General features: G+C 35.7%; 1 protein-coding gene across 1 annotated transcript in view; it reads right to left on the reverse strand.

Annotated features, from left to right (window-relative positions):
* Nucleotides 1–2,401: 2,401 nt before the first annotated feature.
* LOC128017772 (cilia- and flagella-associated protein 58) overlaps nucleotides 2,402–22,139 on the reverse strand; it is a 68,798-nt gene continuing 49,060 nt past the window's right edge. The window contains exons 16-18 of the mRNA XM_052603293.1: nucleotides 18,835–18,954; nucleotides 15,378–15,511; nucleotides 2,402–2,696 (exon numbers count right to left, since the gene is read on the reverse strand). Coding sequence (XP_052459253.1) covers nucleotides 2,555–2,696; nucleotides 15,378–15,511; nucleotides 18,835–18,954 — 396 coding nt within the window. The 3' untranslated portion in view covers nucleotides 2,402–2,554. The remainder of the gene's footprint in view (nucleotides 2,697–15,377; nucleotides 15,512–18,834; nucleotides 18,955–22,139) is intronic.

A 22,139-nucleotide genomic window follows, 5' to 3' on the forward strand; every position in this document is an offset into this window, starting at 1 on the left:
TTTTAGTTACGGAGGCAGGAGGGTAACTTAAGGCCGGTGACACACTGGCTGCGTGGCGTCTCTACTGCGTGCCAGAAGCGTGGTGGCTGCTTCGCGTTTTCTGTGTCTTTACACACCAGAAGCGTGCCTGCACGCGGCGCTTGGTGCACTGCTGCTACTGTAGGTGACATATAGAGGGAGGCCGCCAAAAAACCAGGCTCTTTATTTTTTTTATTACAATATCAAATTTATTTTTTTATTTTTTTACACACCTACTGATAAGACACCGTCAACAGTATTGACGGCAAAATAGAGTATGTTTGACAGGTGCAATATTTGAAAATCGATCATTATTAATTTATTTTTAAAATTACATTTATATCTGAATTTATGTCAACCTATAGACTTTCAAATATCAAAATGTCATGAATTAATATGTATTTGTGTACAAAATGACATATAAACATATTTTCCTAGTATATTTTGCCTGGAAACGCTTCCAACATGCACGCGTGTCGCTTGAAAAATAGGCGTCGGTTCTATTTCTAGCATGCGCGCGTTTTCCGCGCGGCTCGAGCCGCGCCTGGGACGCGCGTCTCACGCAGGCAGTCTGCAAGATCTAACCTGTTAACATGGGAGCCGAATTAAAAACAGATACGCCACGCAGCTGAGACGCTTGCGCCACACATCCAGTGTGTTGCTGGCTTAACGTCTCACGTCAAAAGAAAATCACCAGTCATTGGATGTGTCAATCATACATCAATTTAAATAAACATTAACATACAGTAATAATCATGAAATATTTGGATTGGGACTCGAGTGGACTCGGGCATAAGTCCGATTCCTAATATGTTCGAGTCCGAGTCAATACCGAGTCAAAATGCACACGAGTCCATGACAAGACCGAGACCATTAAAATACGGTCTCGAGACCGAGTCCAAGACCGAGTCCGAGTCTCGAGTACTCAACACTGGCGTGACGTGTGGGCGGGGCTAAAGAATCACGAGCGCCAGTAAGCTTTTGCGTTGAGAGCATTTGGAAGTTGACATTACCTTGAGGAAAAAAACATCATCCAAAACAAACCATGGCTAACAGTCAGATTCAGCCGTTTATTTATGATCCAGAATCAGATCCAGAGGCTGAAACTGAACGAGAGCAGCAGCAGCAACGACTCGCTCGAGCGGGAGGGATGGGAGGCGGAAGCACTAACAAGGAGGCAGAGATATTTTAAGCAGTTTTACTCTCCAACACACGATCGTGACCCTTTTTCATTGGGACTGCATTATCCTTAAGAAATAAACGATACGCAAATCCGTCGTCAAACTGGGCCTTGTTTGTAAAACAAGCATCTTTGAAATGCAGGGAACAAACACAAACACTTGCACAACTCCGTTGATGCTCTGTAAAAATAAACTCCATCCACTGGTCCCTTAATGCTGTTTCTCTTTTGGTAATCTGTGCAGGGTTGTCTTGCCCTGGCAACCAAAAACACACTTCTGTGACATTTCGGGACGCTCTCGCTCTGATCAGTGAACATCTGTTGTGCTCTCTCAGTGCTCTGCTATACGGGAGTGCGCGCTCTTCCGGCAGAAGTGTCTTAGGACCCATATAAGGAAATTCCGCTCCATCTAACGTCACACAGAGCCATACTCGAAAAAAAACTTTCCGACACTTGTGACAAACCGGAAGGAGTATTTTTGGAACAGAAATACTCCTTCAAACGTACAACTTAATTTTTGAAACTTTGTCCATGTTTAGCATGGGAATCCAACTCTTTAACAGTGTAAAAAACTCAGTATGCATGAAATAGCATTCCACCCCCCCTTTAACTTAGCAGCATGCTAATGACAAACTCTGTTGAAATTACCTCGGTCTTATTAAAAAGGTACTGTTTACCCAGTATCTGTGTGTTGTATTATATAAAATATAATGTTTACACAATACTTGTGCTATGCACCTTTATGCTGATTTTATTATTTTGCTATAAGCTTTCCATAATGGTATAGCCAAATTGTGCACTTTATGTCAAGAGTACTATTTATATGATGCAAAGAGCTGCTGTTTATGTAGAGCGTTCCACTTATGAGATTTCGTTTAGTTAGGATGCTGCTTATGTAGGCAGTTGACAAAGTCAGCTCACTGGGTTTTTTATGTCCAAATGACTTATACAATTACAGTGTGTAGGCTCTTATAGACCAACCAGAATACAATTCATTGCACATTCTCACAAATCCACAAAAAAGCCCACATTGCCTGTCATATTATACTCGGCAGCCAACAGCACCTGCACACTAGAAAACAAGAGTACACTACATCTGAGAGAGCAACAGAGGACTAGAGAGGCAAACAGAGACATTTGTGTTTGTGTGTGGATCTGTCTAAATATTTATTAAAGAACGAAACAGAAACTTTTCAGAGAAATAAGACTTTATTTATTCCAGAAATAAAGTGCATGGCTTACAGCAGCCAACTGGGTATCTTGCCAGCACTAATACAGCTGAAAAAATACGAGAACATATGGTCTATCAAGAGGAGATAATGGGTGAAGAGGGTCCTCAGAGGGTTCTGGTGGGCATCAGGACTGCTGTTCCAGGGCTTGAAGTGTCATCCTGTTGTGCTGCTTCAAACTGAAGCCTCCTCCAGTGAATCTAGGGCCGTCCGGACGCTGAGGCTGGATCACAGGCTGTCCTGCCTGGGCAAGACTACGCTCCTTCTCCCTGCAGAGAACACAGAGCAGAAAGATACAATATAAGGGGTCTTACACACAAGATGTGCTCTTGAGTTTTGTCTGTGTTCTGCCTGAATTTGTCTTCATGTGCACAATCATCATATGTTTGTTTATTTATTGATTTGATGTTATCAGAGTCTCACTCCAAAATGTATGTTTCAAATGTCATATTTTAAAAGTTACATACATTTAAAAAGATTCATAAATAAATGCAATGGTGTAGTGCTGTCAAATGATTAATCGTGACTAATCGCATCCAAAATAAAAGATTTGGTTTAAATAATATATGTGTGTGTAATGTGTGTAATAAATACACACACATGCATGTATACATTTAAGAAAAATATGTTACCTTTAAATGTAATATATATATATATATATATATATATATATATATATATATATATATATATATATATATATAAATTAATATGAATATAAATTATATGAATATAAATATCTAAATGTAAATGTAAATATTTTCAAAATATATGCTGTCCGTGTGTATTTATATATATATACATAATAAATATACACAGTGCACACACATATATTATGTAAACAAGAACTTATTCTGGATGTGAATAATCACAATTAATCGTTTGATAGCAGTACTCTGTTGAAGTAAGAAAATTTATTATTATTATTTGAAATTTTTATTTTTTTGTTCTATTAAAAATCTCTCTCTCTGTTTTATAAAAAAAAAAAATATTATAATTTAGATAACCTTATTATAATTTAGATAAAAGGATGACTGCTGCTGTAATAATTCCATGTTAAATTGTTTTGGATAAAACCCATCTTCTAAGATACAGCTTACTTTGAAATCTGAATATTATATTTCATATTACACATTCTTAATAAGACTTTTTTTAAAGAGTGTATATATATATATATATAAACCAAATAAATAAACATTTTTATTTATATCCACTGAAAAGTTATTAAGTTATACATTTTATGTATTTGTCTATTTATATATTTATTCAATGAAAGCTTGGTGTATTAAAACTATTTTAATATAAAAGCAGCTAAATGTGAATGTGTAATCAACTGATCATATGGCCTTAACAACAACAGCAAAAGACAATAATTGAGAAATTCCTGAAATATCACATGAAAGAGCCACTTGACAAAAATGTTTACACAAATATACATAATAGGCTTAAAGCAGCATGTAGAAAAAATGTATATTTGGTGCTTTAATGTTACTTCTACATCAGTGGATCAATAAATAAAAATAAATAAAAAAATAAAAACACCTGTTGTAAAATGTATGTCTTAATAACAGATAACTAGTGACAAGTTGTTCATATGTCTGAAGACCTTGAGATGTTCCATCCCATTGCACTCATCTAACAGCTTGTTAAACGCAAGAAAGCATCCTGAGTGTGTACGACCCCTTAAAGTGCAGAAAGATGCACGGCTGGGTACGTTTTTCTGTTACCGTCCCACAGATAAACATCCGCTGAGAGGTGAAGCACCCACATCTAAACAAATCACGTCGCCACGTACACAAACTCACATTTGCATACACTTTATCTGTCGCTCCTGTCCAACACCCACACACAAAACAAAAAGAGCCACACACTTTCTATTTCCCAGGAGAACACATCTGTTACTATCCAGCTCACTTTCAACTGTGCTCCAGTGATCACGGATCTCTCGTTCAGCACACTATTATTCCAGGACCTCTCAAACACACACACACATCTCTCACTTACTTTGTTTTTTCGAATACCAAATGTCATTAATTAATATTCTCTGACTGTGTAATGCAATTTCACAGTGGGGCCGATGAAGACATTTGGCAACAAGCTTTAAACACGAGCAAACATTCAGCTCGTCCAACCTTTGTTTCTCCCACTGGTAAACAAACAGAATGGAATGAATGTTGCGGGTAAGATGAAATATGCTGATTCTTGGATGTGGCTCTAGACATCTGTGAACAAGCTTTGACTGAAACTCAGTATGGTTGACGAGAAGTTTTACTGTCATCTGGAACATACAGCTACTGACAATCTGTGGTTTACCCTAAAGGTTACTAACCCTGATTCTCCACCAGAAGGAGGGAAGCAATTTCCACTGTGAGGAGTTTATGAATTATTAATTTAGGAAATTTAAAGGTATTGTGTTTTATTTGAAAGGAGCTGACTGGATATACTGTACACTGTACAATAATCAAGTTTCTTTTTTATTGTTTTGGCAGAAGGATCATATGCACACCAATGCAGCATTTATTTGATCAAAAATAAAATAAAAACAATATAATTTTTTTAGATTGTGTTTGTGTCAGAGGCTTAGTCAGAGACTTTTTAGAAAATTTAGCTTTCAAAAACATTTTTTTTTTTAAATCACAGTCCCCAAACTTGAACAATTTAAGCTTTTAACCCTCGAGAAACTCCATCATTACTGACAGATTTTGAAATGCCTGTGACAGAATCCACAGCAGCTGGCTGACGCCCACAGTATAGCATTTCTCAACTTTTTAATGTTTGCACGACTTTCCCCGCTCGTCAGTCCCATAATCTCATGCATGAGTCAGATCCAATAGAGAATGAAGCATTGGAAATGCACATTTGGCTCTGTGCCAGTGGACACATACAGTTAACCCCCTGCACAGCTGAGACGCTCCGATATCAACAACTAGTTCAAGTACACCACACTCAGGACTAGAAATATTGTTGAGTCAGTGTGCAGTGTGGCATAGAGGAGACCTGTGCCACAAGTCTGCTTTTGCTGTAAAAGACGGAGATCAGCGATAAAAGCAGGTTTTCAGCAAAAAAAAAAAACTAAAAAAAAACTTAAAAAAAAATAACACATATTTTACTAAAAAGCTATTAGACAAAATGTATAGGGTCATACCACTGAACAAAATTTTCTCTGATTTTAACTAAGGTTTGAGTGCTGCACATAATAGAAGTTAGAAGTCACAAAAATAAGCATCTGTTAATTTTAATGCATTCCTCGTCAATAAAAGTAATTCATTTCTTTAATTAATTAAAGAACTTTTCACTCTAAACTTTTCAACAATATAGTGTATAGAGTGTATAGATTTCAAATGCAGTTTCACTCTGACTGTTTAAAGAAGTCTATTAAATTGACACAAAATTTATACTCTTACCATATTTTTCGGACTAAAAGTCACACTTTTTTTCATAGTTTGGCTGGTCCTGCGACTTATAGTCAGGTGCGACATATCCATCAAAATTCATTTGACATGAATCGAGAGAAATGAACCAAGAGAAAACATTACCGTCTACAGCTGCCAGAGGGCGCTCTATGCTGCTCAGTTCTCCTGTAGTCTACACTGAACACATAGAGCGCCCTCTTGCGGCTGTAGACGGTAATGTTTTCTCTCGGTTCTTGGTTCTAAATAAATGCGACTTATAGTCCAGTGCGACGTATATATGTTTTTTTCCTCATCATGACGTATTTTTGGACTGATGCGATACTCAAGTACGACTTATAGTCCGAAATTATTTGAATTATATGAATTTTTGCAATTGTGTATATTTATGAATTATTGACCTTGTACTGATAGCATAAAGGAAGCCAACTGAAGACAATCAAACTGGATATAAAAAATGAAAAGTTTTGAGGGTTTTCTTCCTCAACTATGAGCACGTATGGTAAATGCTGAGCTTTTTTCCAGCACCGAGGAACACCAACATACACACACACACACACACACACACACACACACAAATATATATCTAATTTTAAGTGTACCGCAAGTAAACTGGACTACAGCAAAATAGAAATGAAAAGAACAACATTTGTGTCTTTTTTGAATAAAAAGTGGCTGAACACTACTCTGAATCATTCTGGCCCAATTTAACACCTGTTTACTTGTTTATATGGGGAAAAAAAGCGGTCCTGCTGTCCCTGGTCTTTAATTACACAATGGCCCTCCATCAAATTGGATCCATCTATTGTTTATTAAATGCATGATTAGTTTATTGAAGCAAATAAATCCATCAGCATGTTTAGCAGCGCTGTAATAACAATCAACGGGAACTTTACAAATCAGTGAATTAGGAATCAGGACATAACTGTATTATACGGAATTATGCAGAAACCAGTTACATTACACGCAGAGTTTATTCAATACATCCCCAAGCCGGCAGGAATAATAAAAGGAAAGATATGATTATTTGCCTGTCTTTCAAATCAGTGGGCTCACTCCATCTGGCTGATTATATGTCCCCTCTACCTCAGTAATTCAATTATGATCTATAGTTCCACATAGGCAGGCGGAAAGAGGGAAACAGAGGATAAAGTAAAGAGGGAGGGAGGGAGGGAGGGAGGGAAGAATGGCCGCTCTAGAGATAATAAATCAATAGCAGACAATGATTTGTGTGTGGCTTGAATGTGAAGGTTTCAAATCTTTAGAAGTACAGCAGTGAATATTCCTCTCATTCTTTTTTGCTGTTCTTTTCATCAGCTGAATTATACAGTATCTTTCACCAAATTCTTTTCTTTCTCCATACATCTCAACTAGTCTTCACACCCTCTCTTATGCATAATATTCTGTTAAATATTTAAGGACAATGGAACAATAGGAACACTTAACATGTTAATGCATATTAATGCCTTTTCACTCTTACATTCAATGATGGAAAGTTACTAATGGAGTCATAAAAAATCTAAAATAGCTCTCTAAATTTTGGTGGAGCAAAAATAAAAACTATACGAAATGCATCAAGGGATGTGCATGCTAGTAATTTTAGTCCTCTACAAATAAATCAACAGAAAACTGGTGCTAAAACTAATGGTCAAAATACATTTATATTAACATAATTAAATAAAATAAAGAAATCATTTTCTTTAATTTAGCACACACACTTCTTTGGTCACAGCCAAAAATAAATAACTGAATAAATGTTGCATCCATATTTTTTAGAAAGCTTGTCAAGTTAAAAATAGTTTCACAAACAATAGCAATCAGACTACAAGGTACTGCCACTCATTATTTTACAATTCCATTTTTATGCAGCTAGTAGCAAATAAATTATTTAATAACAATCCTTTGTGTGGGGGTGCATATATCTGTGTGTGTGTGTGTGTGTCTGTGTGTGTGCTTTGACTGCTAGTTCCTATACGTGTCTGTGTATGTGTAAGCAAATCTCCCTGATCCCACTTTATGTGAAGTTCACAGAGACGTCAAACAAATCTCTAAAGTCCAGGCAAACAGCCAAACATATGATTCCTCTTTGAACATCATTGGGCACATTTCCATCTACTATCAACTGAATACTAATGCAATCAATGTCAATGTCAGCTAGACTCTGAAAGCTGCCGTCTGTGGGATGTAATTTCTCCACAGTGCTCAACAGAGGATCATTTGCATTATGTTTTGGCACAAAAGCACAGACTTAACTGGAGGTTGCTCTAGATTGACAAGAACCACATTTCCATCTTTCACTTAATCTTACGCCATTTTTTGTTCTAGGTCTCTCCCATGAGACTGTGCTCTTTATTGTGATGGCCTTAAAGTGGCTACAGCCACATCCATGACTCAGCAAATCACTAGAGCAGGTTTGAGTAGACTCTTCCTTAACCACAAGACTTGGCTAAATACCAAGATTCCCTCCATAATTAAAGTGCAAGATGCTGCTATTCATTCTGAAGACTGTACGGCAGTATGGTAAGATACAGTGTGACTCATCTTAATGTCAGAGGTGGATAGACTCCCCAGCTGAGCCTAATTCCTCTCAAGGTTTTTCTGTCCATTACCTAAACATGGTTATGGTTTTTTATTCCCTTCACAGTTGTGACAGTCACTAGGGGCTTTTTGTGAAAATCTACTATACAAACACAAATTAACTGACCTAAATGCTGTCTGGATAAAAATAACATTGTCAAAGTTTATATACTTATTAAATGTTGTTTGTGTGTAATTGGCAGCAAGCAGAATACTGATGTGTCTAGTGTATGGAAGTGGATCTTAAGGGCCTCAATTAGCTGAACTGGTTTTATTTCACAATAATCATATCAAGCAGTACTCTAACACGTCTTACTTACTATATGCATGAATGATTGTCAAACAAAAAAAAAAGTTAAATATATTAATGCAACCAACACATTGAAATATTAAGTTAATTTACACATTAACACTGCTGAAACATCATTGTTGGGTGGCAACACATGGCATGTCAAATGGACTATTGCTCTATTTAGAAATATACAACAAGATTGTATATTTATATTTATGTATAAAAAAAAAAAATGTGATTCTTACAGCGCCCCCCCACCCCACCCCCACCCACAAACACACACACATATATACATATATATGAGAAAGAAAAAGTTTAAAAAAAAAAAAAAAATTCCATATTGGAACCTGTTGAAGCTGTAAGTCTTTCAAGGGGGGAATTCTTATTTAAAACCTCTGACCTTGCACTCAACCAAACCTCCACAAGATATTTCCAGTCAATAAGCGCTCACTCAAGTATGAGCCATGAAGTTATTCCTGAAGGGCTGTATTTGCGTATTTGCTTACATGCCCGCTGAGTGTTTCTGCACCTTGTCACGCTTGATCAGCTCTCACTCCTGCCTCTTGTTTGCATCACACCTCATGAACATGGCTACCAATGCCGCCTGTCTCGCTCGCTACCCAGAATGCAATAATCCACATCTCCTCATTTGCATGCAATTTATTGTGAACTTGTCAGTGTCGTGGTTGCCTCCTGTCTGTTCTCTCATTTCAAATGAAGGCATCAAAACAGCATCATTCATCGTACGTCATCTGAAACTGAGAATTTACAAAACCGAGCCAGCAGTGATTACATTTCTCCTGGTTCCATTCAGCAAGCAAGAAAAAAAAAAAAGAGTCAGAAAAAGAATGATTTGATGACAGGCAACATTAAAGGCCCAGTCAGAAAGTTTAAGATGTTTAAAGTGATTTGTTTGTTTTGCGATGGCTAGCGAAATATTGATGGCTTGCGATAATATGCTGTCTAGGGACACAGAGCTTGGTCAGATTAGTTTTTAAAATAACAAAATGGTCAGCATTGCCTTTATTTATTATTTATTTATTTTTTTTAATTACACATTTACACACCCTGATTTGGTTGATATCATCTTTTTTTGATTACAGATTAGCTCTTAAGACACAATATGGTGGTTATATTTATGCAACATTCTTCAAAGATAGTTAAATTGGAAGATACTGGCTGTGTTCCTACGGCATATGAGTGTGTATGTCACTTTTGGCTGTGGGTGTCTAGCTTACTCTTGACATAGCACAAGCTTGCCAAGCCTTCATGTTTACAAGTAGGTCACACTTTAGCATGAAGCCAAGGTGTATCAAAAAACAAACACCACACTGTGTGGTTAAAGCAGTTAATCCAAATGTCCTGAGCAAGCCAAAATCACTTCCAGAGTTTTGAAGCAGATGGAGACAGTTACCACACTTCAGTGGCGATGAACCATGCGAGCAGAGAGAACAAAAAAGGTTGGTCGAGATTAAGTTTTAAATGGTCTGTGAGCACATCTGAAAAAATGAAAGAGAGAAAAAAAGAGGGAGACAAAAGAAATTTAATGGGAAACTATAGCATGAAGCATAAAAGCTTTTAAGTGAAAGATGGAGAATAAAACCGAACAGGACAAGATGTAATACAGAACAGTAAACACACACATTTGAACCTATCAAAACAAAAACTTGTTTGGCTTTAGCTTCTACTTGGTGCTGAAAGATTATTTGATAGCAGGAAAACGTCTGGGGCCACTATTTTTAATCTAAAATTAATTAGGGGAATTTAATTTAGTCTTGAAAGCAACCATGCAATCATTAACATTAGAGGCAAAACTGCACAGCACCAATCTTTTGATCAGCAAGAGACTGCTATTAGGAACAAAGGGGGTGTCAGTGTTCATTTACTTTATAATGCCATTGTCGAGTCTTTGAAATGCCATTTAAGACATATGCACTGGAGTTTAAACCTTCTACATTCACCAAGCTCCCCAAAAGCGGAACATGTGTAAATTCAGAGAAGATTTTTCCAATGCAACACTGCTGATGCCATTACGGCCGTGAACTTTACCACATCAAATTTACACATACACTACCTGCTACAGACAGAAGTCTTGAGTTTGGGGTTCAAAATATTATTTAAATGTATTGAAAAAAGTTTCTGAAAAGTAAAAATGAATAAATATATACTCAAGTGATATCGTAACTCCAACCGTTTGTATAACTCTGCTTGCAGTATTTCTAACAGCAAGTGCCATGGCCAAATTCACTAACATTAGAATTTAATAAAAAATACTGATTTTGTGTCACAGAATGTAGTTTTAAGAGTTTGTTAGGCTACAATGTACTTGTTTAGACTTCAAATCTATGGTTTGTCATCAGCAGCTCTTCAGCGCTCATGAACCCACCGAGAGCAGCCTCACCTCGGACAGATCTCTTGGAATTTGCCGCTGGATCTGATGTCTCTATAATGGTTTAACATGAGTACATGTACTGTACATGTATATGTAATTTGCTGTATTTCTAGATCACTTGTCAGATGTAAGTAAATGTATCCATGTCAGGTGGAGTACTGGTGCTGTTAAAATAATACAAGGACATAAATGTTTTTTTGTTTTTTTATGCAGATAATAGTATTTGCAAAGGGGGAAAAACTGCTAACAGTTTCAGGCTTTTGAACACAACTGTATTAGGCTTAATGGCAATCCACTGGTCAGATACACTTACACATTAAGATCCTGCATTATTTATTCAACACTTTAAACATAGAAATCCATCCATTGACTCGTTTTGACCCATCTAAATCTATTCATTGATGTTGCTATAATAGCTGCTTTAAGCCATGAAATATTTTCTGCCCATTATGAATGTAGACGGGCCGCAACGTGCTAACCAGAAAGGCTAAAACAAGCTAGGCAAGCAGATTTCTGCTCCCTTGATGCCATGTGTGTGTGTTCCTCTCATCTCCTGCCTTATTTCAGGAAACATGACCATCTTCATCTCATCCAGTACACCGAAAACACGAAAATGCTTAATTCATAGCATGCAGCTTTCAGTGTTGCCAAGCTACTTATTATTTAATATAAATGATTTAACATAAACATTGTTGTCTGTTTGTAAATGGTCAGAAAACTAACTTCCACACGAGCAAGACATTGGGAAACCGCAAGGGAAAGCGGGAATTAATTCTAAATTCATGGCCACAATATGTATTATTTTTCTCCTGCATGTCATGTCTAGGGCTCTGTACAAATACATTTGAATTCCTCACCTTGTCTAACAAGCACAAATTGTGTAAATATTAAATGTGAATGGCAAGAAATCCAAACCTGTGACGCAGCAGGTTACAGTACTGAAAAATGGTATCAACGCTGCTATAAAAGCAGGATATTTATATCTTTTTAAAGTTTACATTTGTCATGTGTGTATAAGTGTTGAATAGACTGAAAAACCATTTCATAATCGATGTTATCTCGACTGCTTCATTTCCACTTTAAAGTAGCAAAACTACATCAGGTTACCCTTTAAAAGGCTAAAAGCTACAAACAAAAAGTTAAATGCCTTCAAGCCACAATCACTGTGAAGTGCAAATAATGTTTCTACTATATAGTGACTATAGTGCTTATACCTTAAAATTAATCAAGTTTAATTTGGCCAAGATTCAGTTACATATCAAGGTAAAAGTATTTCATAACAGAGCTGTAGAGTATGTACTGTAGCTGTTTTGTCTCAAATGGCCTGTGAATCACTTAGTGCTCTCCTTAAATATTTCTGTCCTTCAGCTAAATGCCTTTACCCCTCTGCTGGTGTGAGGAAAACAAGACCTTCTCCATTACTTATGAACGTTTTGTTTTACTTGGTGTGAAAACACTGATGTGGGATTTGTGTAGAATTAAGCCATTGGTCTGAGCTCACGAGATGTCAGACGGGGGAACAAGGAAATCAATACGCTGCCCATCAGCAAGGCTTAAGTGCAACGTTTAATCGCACAGCCAGGAGAATTCAGAACACAGGAGGAAGTGAAGCCCGCGGGTGGCCTAGAGACAAAGAGTTTAAAGCTGTATATGTGGAAATAAATAAAACGTAGACAAAGATATGAGTTCAGAAAATGATTTTTGCCGCAAAGTCTACTTTGTGAATATTATGTGATGTTTTTATGAGAAGAACAGGAACATTATATTAACTATATGGCACCAACAAAACAGACAGGGTAATCTCATTTTACTACCTTATGAAAGCTATATCTGATAAATATGCAAACATTTATACATGATAGGATAGTGGGAGACTCCAGCAATATGAACCTAATCTCATGGCACATTACTTCATCAGAATTTCACAGCGTTTATAAAGTCAAAAGGGTATCTGCTTTATTTATAACTGAAAACACATTTAAGGCAGAAAACCGGTTTAACCCGGGTTCTTATTATGGTTATATTATATTATATTATGGTTTGCTGGTCTTAGAAGACCAACGGTCTGGTTTTTTATGGCTGGTCAGACAGGGAGATCAGCTGAAAACCAGCTTGTAACAGTAGCAATAAGGTTCATTTTTCATTGTATTACTCATTTTCTTTAGAAAATGAAGTGAGGAGAAATAAAAAATATATATATTTGTTTGCTTGTAGTATTGGTCGTAAAAAAAATAAAAAATGAAAAATAAAAACAAATTCAGCACGGACGCAAATTGATCATAACTGACACTAAAAACGAATCAGTATATTAAAATGATTTTCTGAAGGATTATGTGACACTGAATACTGAGGGGGAAAAACAGAAATAAACTATATTTCAAAATATATTTTCACTAGAGTTTTGATCAAAATAAAATGCAGCCAGTGTTAGCATAACAGTCTTCTTTCAAAAGCCTTAATAAAGCTTACTGAAAAAAGCTTAACCTTTTTCAACGCATTTCTACTTCATTATTTTGATTAACAGATGGATCAAACACACTGAATAAATCTAATGTGAGGACTTATAGGAAAAAGTAAACCATTAACTCACCTATATATCTCAATTAGAAATCAAGTGATTTTCTGGGATACCGTTATGAAAGATCAGCAGAGATGATGGATGCTATGAATTTCACTCTTACTAAGACACCACACAAAGGCAGCCAGGGATTTTTCTTAGACTCCCACCGGTCAACCTCAAAAGTCTGAAACCTGTCCAGTTAAAACAGTGGGACATCCCGTGATGTGACAGGAAGTAGAGCAGATGTGTTTCTAAACCAGGCGGCAGAGACTGGCCAATCAGATCCATGCAATCTGTGTCTGTTGCTTCAGACGTGCCAACCTCAAACTAAAGAAAGCCATGTGCTCTTTCATTTTATTTTGTAACCAGCGAATCTCAAAAAGAAATGTCCAAGCTTCCAACCCCCCAACCATAATATTTGTCATATGGTTCAAAAAAATAGGCTTAATAGGTGTAAGGCACTTTACATTTAATTTTATTTTATAATATTTGAATCAGAAACATGAATTTTGTGGGCCATATTCAAGAAACACCCGCAGAACTAATTTGTGTTCAAACTGTCATTAAAAAAAAACATTCTTACATATATTTTCAACTAAACAGGACATTTACATAAGAATGGATTTATTTGCTCTGCTCATGTTTCAAAAGCAAGGCCCAATGTGTGTATTCTGAAAGAGTGTGTGTGTGTGGGACTGACAGAGTGACTGATGTGAGAAGTGTGTATATGGGTAACAGTTGTGTTTAGCAGATTGCATACAAATCAATTGTCAACCTGCCCCCCACCAAAAAATATAAAATTCTCCCGAGCAAGTGCGCTAGCAAATAAGAATCCCCAGGTTAAACAACATCCATGCTTCCAGAATACCGCACGATTAGTCACAATTTCATTAGATCAAAGGCCAATAGCAGTGGAACTTGGCAGGGTCCTGCTAATCAGCAAGTAACAGAGAGCAATTCTGCATCACTCTATAATTTTCAGTTTCACGATTTGCTCCCAAGAACACAAGAGGCGAAATGAGAGAAATCTTTCCAATTCACTGGCTCATTGATTTCTCTCCAACTCCAAATGCCTTTTTCCTTTCTCACTGTTATTTGAGGTATCATTTTCGGCCGTGTCAGAGGGTGCCATTCTTGTCTGCTTATTGGAAATACTGAAGGTCATTTTCCGTCAGGACCATGAACCATATGGATTATACAGAGACCGCATACATAGAAAACACTATGAGTGCTTTCTGCTGGTCTGACTTATATTGTGGGTATGATGTTACATTATATGCTGATCTGGGATTAACATCTTCCACATGAATCCTAATGCACAAACACTGAAATACTGGCACACGGTTGTTTTTAAATGCTTAGTCTAGCCGAATAGGAAAATTCTGTCATCATTTACTTACCCTCATTAATGGTGACTGATGCTTTCAAACTTTTTAAAAGGATGCAAAAGCAGCACAAGCATCATAAACCTGGTCTACACAACTCTAGAACTTTAGACTTTATGACTTCAGCAGAATATGAGTCATTGGAACTACTTTTATGATAGTTTTATAGTGCCTTTGAATCCTTTTTTTAAGCTTGAATGCTGAAATCCACGTTTATTGTAAATTAAAAAATTGTTCTGTTCCACAGAAGAAAGTCGTAAAGGTTTAGAAGGACACGAGGGTGAGTAGATGATGTCAGAATTCTCATTTGGGGATTTACACCTTTGTTTCTCACCTGTGCTCCTGGTCTTTCCGTTTCTGTGCAAGGTATTTTTTCTTGACTTCTTGGAGTTCATGGGCCAAGCGTTCGATCTCGTACTTGTAGTCTTCTGACTGTGACTCGTGCATGTTGAGCTCTGCTGTTAGGACCTGTGAAAGGAAAGGAAATGGTGGACACATTTTGTTAGCACAGTCCAAATCTGTTTGGACAAGCAATGTTTGAATCCATTAAAATACTCAATACTTAACTCGGTTGCATCAAACTTTGCATGGCAACCAAAACAGGGTCAACTGCACAAAGACCTTCGTGATTTAATTATATGCAGTGGTACAGTACATATAATCACTTGTTGTAATTAAGTTAAAGTATTTTTAATAATAATAATAATAAAGATGTATCTGGTCAATTATATGTTTTTAAGGAGAAAAATAATAGCCAAATGTGGTTAATTGAAAAATGTTTTAAAAATAGGCTTAATTTTCTTTATGAAACATATTTTTTTGTTTAGTTAAGAGCTGAAACAGCCTGCAGTTGGGTAGATCAACTATATTGCTTTGCAGACTAATTTTTTTTTGTTGTGATTAACAACAGCAAATATTTTTGGTACTTTTTAATTAATTTCATTGGAATCTTTTTCATTGTATTATATATTGAACATATTATATGTTGCTGTTAATTAAAGTATCATTTTATGAAAGCAACACATTCTGACAGTGACTGCAGCATGATTAAGTGCTCCACATAATGTCTGATAATCACGGTAAAATACTGTAACTCACAGCCTCAAGCAGCTTATTTCTTTTATATGCTCTGCTTTGATGCTTCCAGTTATGTTGCAAACCATCTACGTAAATATTGCAAAGCATCTAAGAGCCCGTCTGTCAATTACTTTGAAATGTTTCCTAAAGCTGCGCTCGCCCTTCAGTAGGCGCCTTTTTGCTATAAATGTGTCCTAGTTGTACAGTTGTGATCTATTACTGAGGATGTGTTCGGGCTTTACACGGTCACCTCATCTCTCCCTCCGAGCAAGGAATGGAGTGATTTCCTCTGCGACATCTCATTGATCTCTGTCAATCTTTGCACATATCAGTCAAGCTCTAATTGTCATTCATCCAATGTGCTCCAAACCACCCACATAGTGCAGGTGACCCAACAGCCCAGAGCTCAGTAATCAAAGGAACAGAGAGAAGAGAAATGCTAAAGAGAAGAAGGAAGATAGACAGAAAGTGAGAGAGGATGGAAAGAGAGAGGAAGTAATAAATGAAGAAATCTTGGATGTGCTGTGCTGCAGAGCTGGTTTCGGATTGGATGATTTGCAAAAGGGTATTGCAACTATTTTTTTCTTTTTACAAAATTAAATACAAATAACTGTCACACACATTTTTGATCATAGACTTTATAGTGCACGATTCAAACTTAAATTTTTATAATTTATTATTGAAAACATTTTGTAACATGATATTGAACATTTATATGGTAATGCAATGTCTGATTTTAAAATGGGTTTCAAAGGATGAATTTTGAGATTTTATGTTTTCAAGTGATGTATAATTTCCGATGATTTCTTAAATGTGATCGAGAAAAATGCAACAACAAAGTATTTTTTTTAAACAAAAGTGAAAACTCCTGTTATAATGTAGATTTTTGAGGGTGCACTCTTGTCATAAATTAATCTATTACTTTTCCTAAATAATTTTTAACAAAAAACATCGGTAAAATATATATTTGGGAGTCTTAGACCTTTCTAATGATATATAGTTTGTCAAGATTATATTAGATTTAATTGTAATATAGTGAAGTAAATGTACAGGACAGGGTGACAGTTAAAGGGTTAAATAAGATAATAATAAAAAAATCAATAATCAATTCCAAATCAATATTCTAATTTCAATATATTTATTAAATTAAAAGAAAACTTCAGTTCCAAATCAGTATTATTTGGCACTCTAATTGTTTAGTTATTTACAATAGTAATTATTTTTGGTACTTTTAAATTAATTTTATTGGCTTCTTTTCATTATTATTTTTTATATGTTCTTCTGTTCACAAAATTGAATGAAAATACAGATAATAATAACTAATAATAATAATAATAATGATTATGATGACTTTAAATTAATTTCAAATCTGCCACAACTTATTATCACTACCATTTTATCTTTATTTTTATTCATTTAAATTTGTTTTCAGGAACAACTGAAAAATTTGAGAAATTTGCATTGTTTAATCCACGTTTGAACTTTAAAAGTGTTGCACTTTTGGCACATAACATTTTTAAATGAACACAATTCCTCATCTGCTATGAGCTTTTCATAGAGCGTATACTAATATTCAGACTACAGGGTATTTTACAAAGACAAAACTCCGGAAACATCTTCCAAACATGCATGGAGAGTCAAAAGGCCGGTGTTAATTAATGTTCATTTCCTAAAGGGTCTGGAGCAGGAGGACATGCTTCATTCAAAACAAAGAATGGGAAGACTTTTCTGTTTGGCTCATTAGTAAGGCTTCTGTTCTAATGTTAATTACGCTGAGCTTTGTTTATTTAAAGCTTTGCCAGTGATGCCTGTGGTGCGTAACTCATTTTAAGCTTGGCAATAAATGATCAGAAAGCCCCCTATGCCTACCTTCGGGCCATTATTTTTAAGTTCAAGGGCGCCAGAGAGTGTTATACTCCACGCTACAGATACTGTATTCTAATAGATCAGCTCTGAATTTCTGCCAAGCTAAGGGGTTTTGAGACTTCTGTTACATCCATTTTTGTAAAGAATGGCGAATGTAACAGAGCATTTTCTACTATCCTGACTGCAGAGGACGGTTTGCCTGGTTTTCAGATCCAGGGTTTCCAGGATTCTAATGTTAGCTGTTATACAAAAAACCTGATAAAAACGCACCTCAAAGATAACTCTATATCAATGCCATATGGGCATTATAAGGTCACCTAAGGGACTAAATGAAGAATGAAGAGACTTATAACTTTTTAACTGTTCCGATCTCTGCCTCTTGCCTATTTAGTAGGACAGTACGAGGCAGCTTAAACCGAACTGACTCTTTAAAAACGACATTAGTGCACGCTGTCTCCAGATGGAACTGAAATCTTAATTAAGTGGTGAAGTAACTAATTATTCATTTTGTGGGATGGTGAGAGGGGGAGTAAGGAGATGAGGATGATGGGAGAGGAGTGAGAGGAGGAATGATTGATGCCAGAAAAAGCCCCCAATGACATATCGCAGAAAGAAAAAAGAAATCATTATGCTAAATAATTTAACTAAAAATGTTACTTAATATATAAATTATTTAATTATAAATTATTTATTTTTGTGATACAACTTTTTTTTATTATATTACTTTATTTAAGTGAAGAGAAGAGAAGAGAAGAGAAGAGAAGAGAAGAGAAGAGAAGAGAAGAGAAGAGAAGAGAAGAGAAGAGAAGAGAAGAGAAGAGAAGAGAAGAGATGTTTTTTTAGAGGACCTTCAGTTGTTTGGTCTTTTCTCGGAGTGTTCGCTGATAAACCTGTAGTTTTTCCACTGCCTCTGGACCAGGCTGCCGAGCAAGGATGTGTTTCAGCTCAACATAGAGTCGCTCTTTCTCCTGTAACACAAAGTAAAACAAAATCAGATTAATTATGAGCACCAAATTTAATTTAATTTAATTTAATTTAATTTAATTTAATTTAATTTAATTTAATTTAATTTAATTTAATTTAAATTCTTTTTCTAAATAATTTTTAAATAATTTGTTATACAATTTTTTTTTAATTTGATGTTAAACATGAAGTATCATAAAGCAAAACATTTAATTTAATAAAATGTAAACAAATAAAAATTAAATTAAATTAAATTTAAACAAATAGTACTTAACATGAACTCTTCAGTATTCATATTTTACTTATTACTTATATGTTATTCAAAATATCTTCGAATGGAATTGAGGAACAGTTCACAAAACTACAAACTTTACTCCAATATTTTCAAAATTTGTCGATATTTTTCACTTGAAAGGACTTCAAAAGAGATATTTGTTAGTTCATTGTTAGTTCAGAGCATGATCATTAGTATTATATGATCAAAAGAAATGATGCTATTTTTCAGTATCACATCACATGAACAAAAGCTACAGCTGGATTCAGGGGATTGACAGCTAATTCATTTAGTAAGCAAGTGTGAACTATCCAACAGTTTGGAGGAAAGAGTGCTGGATAACTAACACTCCATCGCAACACTGACCATGTAATAACACACACACACACACACACACATATATGGATCATCGATGTTGCTAATTAAGAGAGGAAGTACTGACCAGTTTAAACTCATCAATGCTAATAAATGCAGACTGTCTGGTGTCTAAAATGATATAAAGGCTCAGAATTTTCCATGACATATGAATAATGTGCCACAGGAGAAATCATAAATTCAGCGGGTTTAGGACAATTGAAAGAAGATCATTCATGATCAAAAGGACCAGCATTCACAATGTAGACAAACTCTTGGCCTCAACAACCACAAAACAGTTGTTTGTCTCAAACACATTACTTGCCACAGAACACAGCACACACACAAACACACACACACACACATTATAGATTTCTTGCAAAGCTGGAAGCTTAACACATTTTCCTCTGAAGCTCCCAGTATTTTTCTCAAGACATTTTCTGTCCTTTTTCTTTCCAGGGTTTCTTCACAGCCACGGTGGCCGTCTTTTCATAAATTCATCAGTGGTGAAGTGAGTGTGATAGAGAGCGAGTCAGCGAATGAATGATTTAGGACTGAGAGGCATCTGCTCTTTAATACACTGACTTCTATAGGATCACAACAAGGCCGAGATCAAACCCAGTCTCAGACTTCACCTTTCACCAGCTCCGTTTCTCGCACAAACATCTGCACTAATGGCACTTTATCAAAGAATGCATCCGAAAACATTTCCACGGCCCTACGTGGGCTGAGCTTTGATAACACTAATGCAGTTACACGTGTCCTCGATGAAGACACCGCAATCTGTGTGTTCATCTCAGTCTCATGCTTTTTCCTGTCTGTCTTACTATATTTATTATGAATATCACACCACACACTGTCAACATGACAAACATTTTGGTGCTTCATTTCTCATAGGAGACGTCTTATATCTCCGAGTTTAGACTTTTGTGATGCCTCTTGAATACAGATCTTAAATGGATCGTTTCTGGTTCAGTACAAGATATGCTCTGTCAAATTACTTTTCTCTGACTGTTGATCACAGACCTTCCTGTTTGGGCAATTGTCGGGGATTTCTTCTGAAATTGTAGAAGGGTCACATGTTCAAATGACTAGTTTCACGTATTTATCTCTCCATATTCTCACTCACTTTCTTTCTTTTTCACTGCATTTCCATCTCTCTCCCCCAAAACTCATATTTAACAGCATGTCTACTATTCATCCTCTTAGCTATCTATCGCAAGGTTGTGGGCTCGATTCCCTGGGAACACATTATAGGTAAAAATTGATAGACTGAATGCAATGTAAGTCACTTTGGATAAAAGCGTCTGCTAAATGCATACATTTAATTTTAATTTAATTTAATTTTGTCTAAGTAGTATTTTTTAACTTTGCTTACAAAAAAAGGCAACAAACAGGAATAGCCTCATTCTGACATCATTTCCTCTATGCCTGACTGAATAATAGAAGCCTATGTGACATGAAGAACACTTAAAGTAACCAGAGTAGCTCTGCTGTCCCTGTTCAACACGATCGTCAGACAGCGAGTGCGATTTAAAAGCAAACAGATGTTCTGTGTGTCACTCCATTCAGAGATGAAGAAGACTTGCTGTGACTGACAGTGACGGGAACATGCTCAATATTCACACCCCCACAACAGTTTTCTCTGCCAAAGGATTCGGACAACAATTGCATTCCGACCTGTCTTACGACGGAGACACCCTCTCTCTTGAGAGCTATAGAAGATTTTGACAATCACAAAGATGTTATTTTGCTGTTTCTGCTGTCATGACAAAGTTCCATCACAAATGAGTGGAGGCAAGCCTTTGTGACGTCAAGCAGTGGGTCTCAATTTACTGGGTCACAGGTCTCGTAAGGTCAAAAACAGCACAAACAGAAAAAGAAACAAATAAATAACAATGAATGCAATAGATATCTTGAATTGTAAAGCTGGCTTTAAAGAAATGAACTGAGCTATGATCAACTTTAAGAAAGAGAACTGAATAAGTCCAAATTATTTCTATGGCAATCCAGTGCTGACCACAAACTATAATATCAACAAATTAAAGTTGTATTTCAAACTGATTATTCCTTTAAATCTTAAGCTTATATATATATATATATATATATATATATATATATATATATATATATATATATATATATATATATATATATATATATATAGTAAATTTTAAAGTGCTAACAAACAAACTCATGTCCCTGTGCTAATTTTATGCATCTATTAAAACCCATTACAATGCAAAATGTAAAAAGGAAAAAAATAAATGTTCAATTTATTACATAATTATTTATATTTTAATATATTTAAAAATGTATTTTTCAATTTTCAGCATCATTACTCCAGTCTTCAGTGTCACATGACCCTTCAGAAACCATTCTAGCTGCTCAAGAAATATTTTATTTTATTATCAGTGTGTAAAACAGTTGTGCTGCTCATTATTTATTTATTTTTTAAACACTGCATTTTTTTGAAGTCGGGATTATTTGATGAATAGACAGTTCAAAAGTACAAAATTCACAGAATACTGCCACCTCTGACTTTTGACTAATGCATCCTTG

This window comes from Carassius gibelio, chromosome A1 (assembly GCF_023724105.1).
Source record: "Carassius gibelio isolate Cgi1373 ecotype wild population from Czech Republic chromosome A1, carGib1.2-hapl.c, whole genome shotgun sequence".
NCBI lineage: Eukaryota > Metazoa > Chordata > Actinopteri > Cypriniformes > Cyprinidae > Carassius > Carassius gibelio.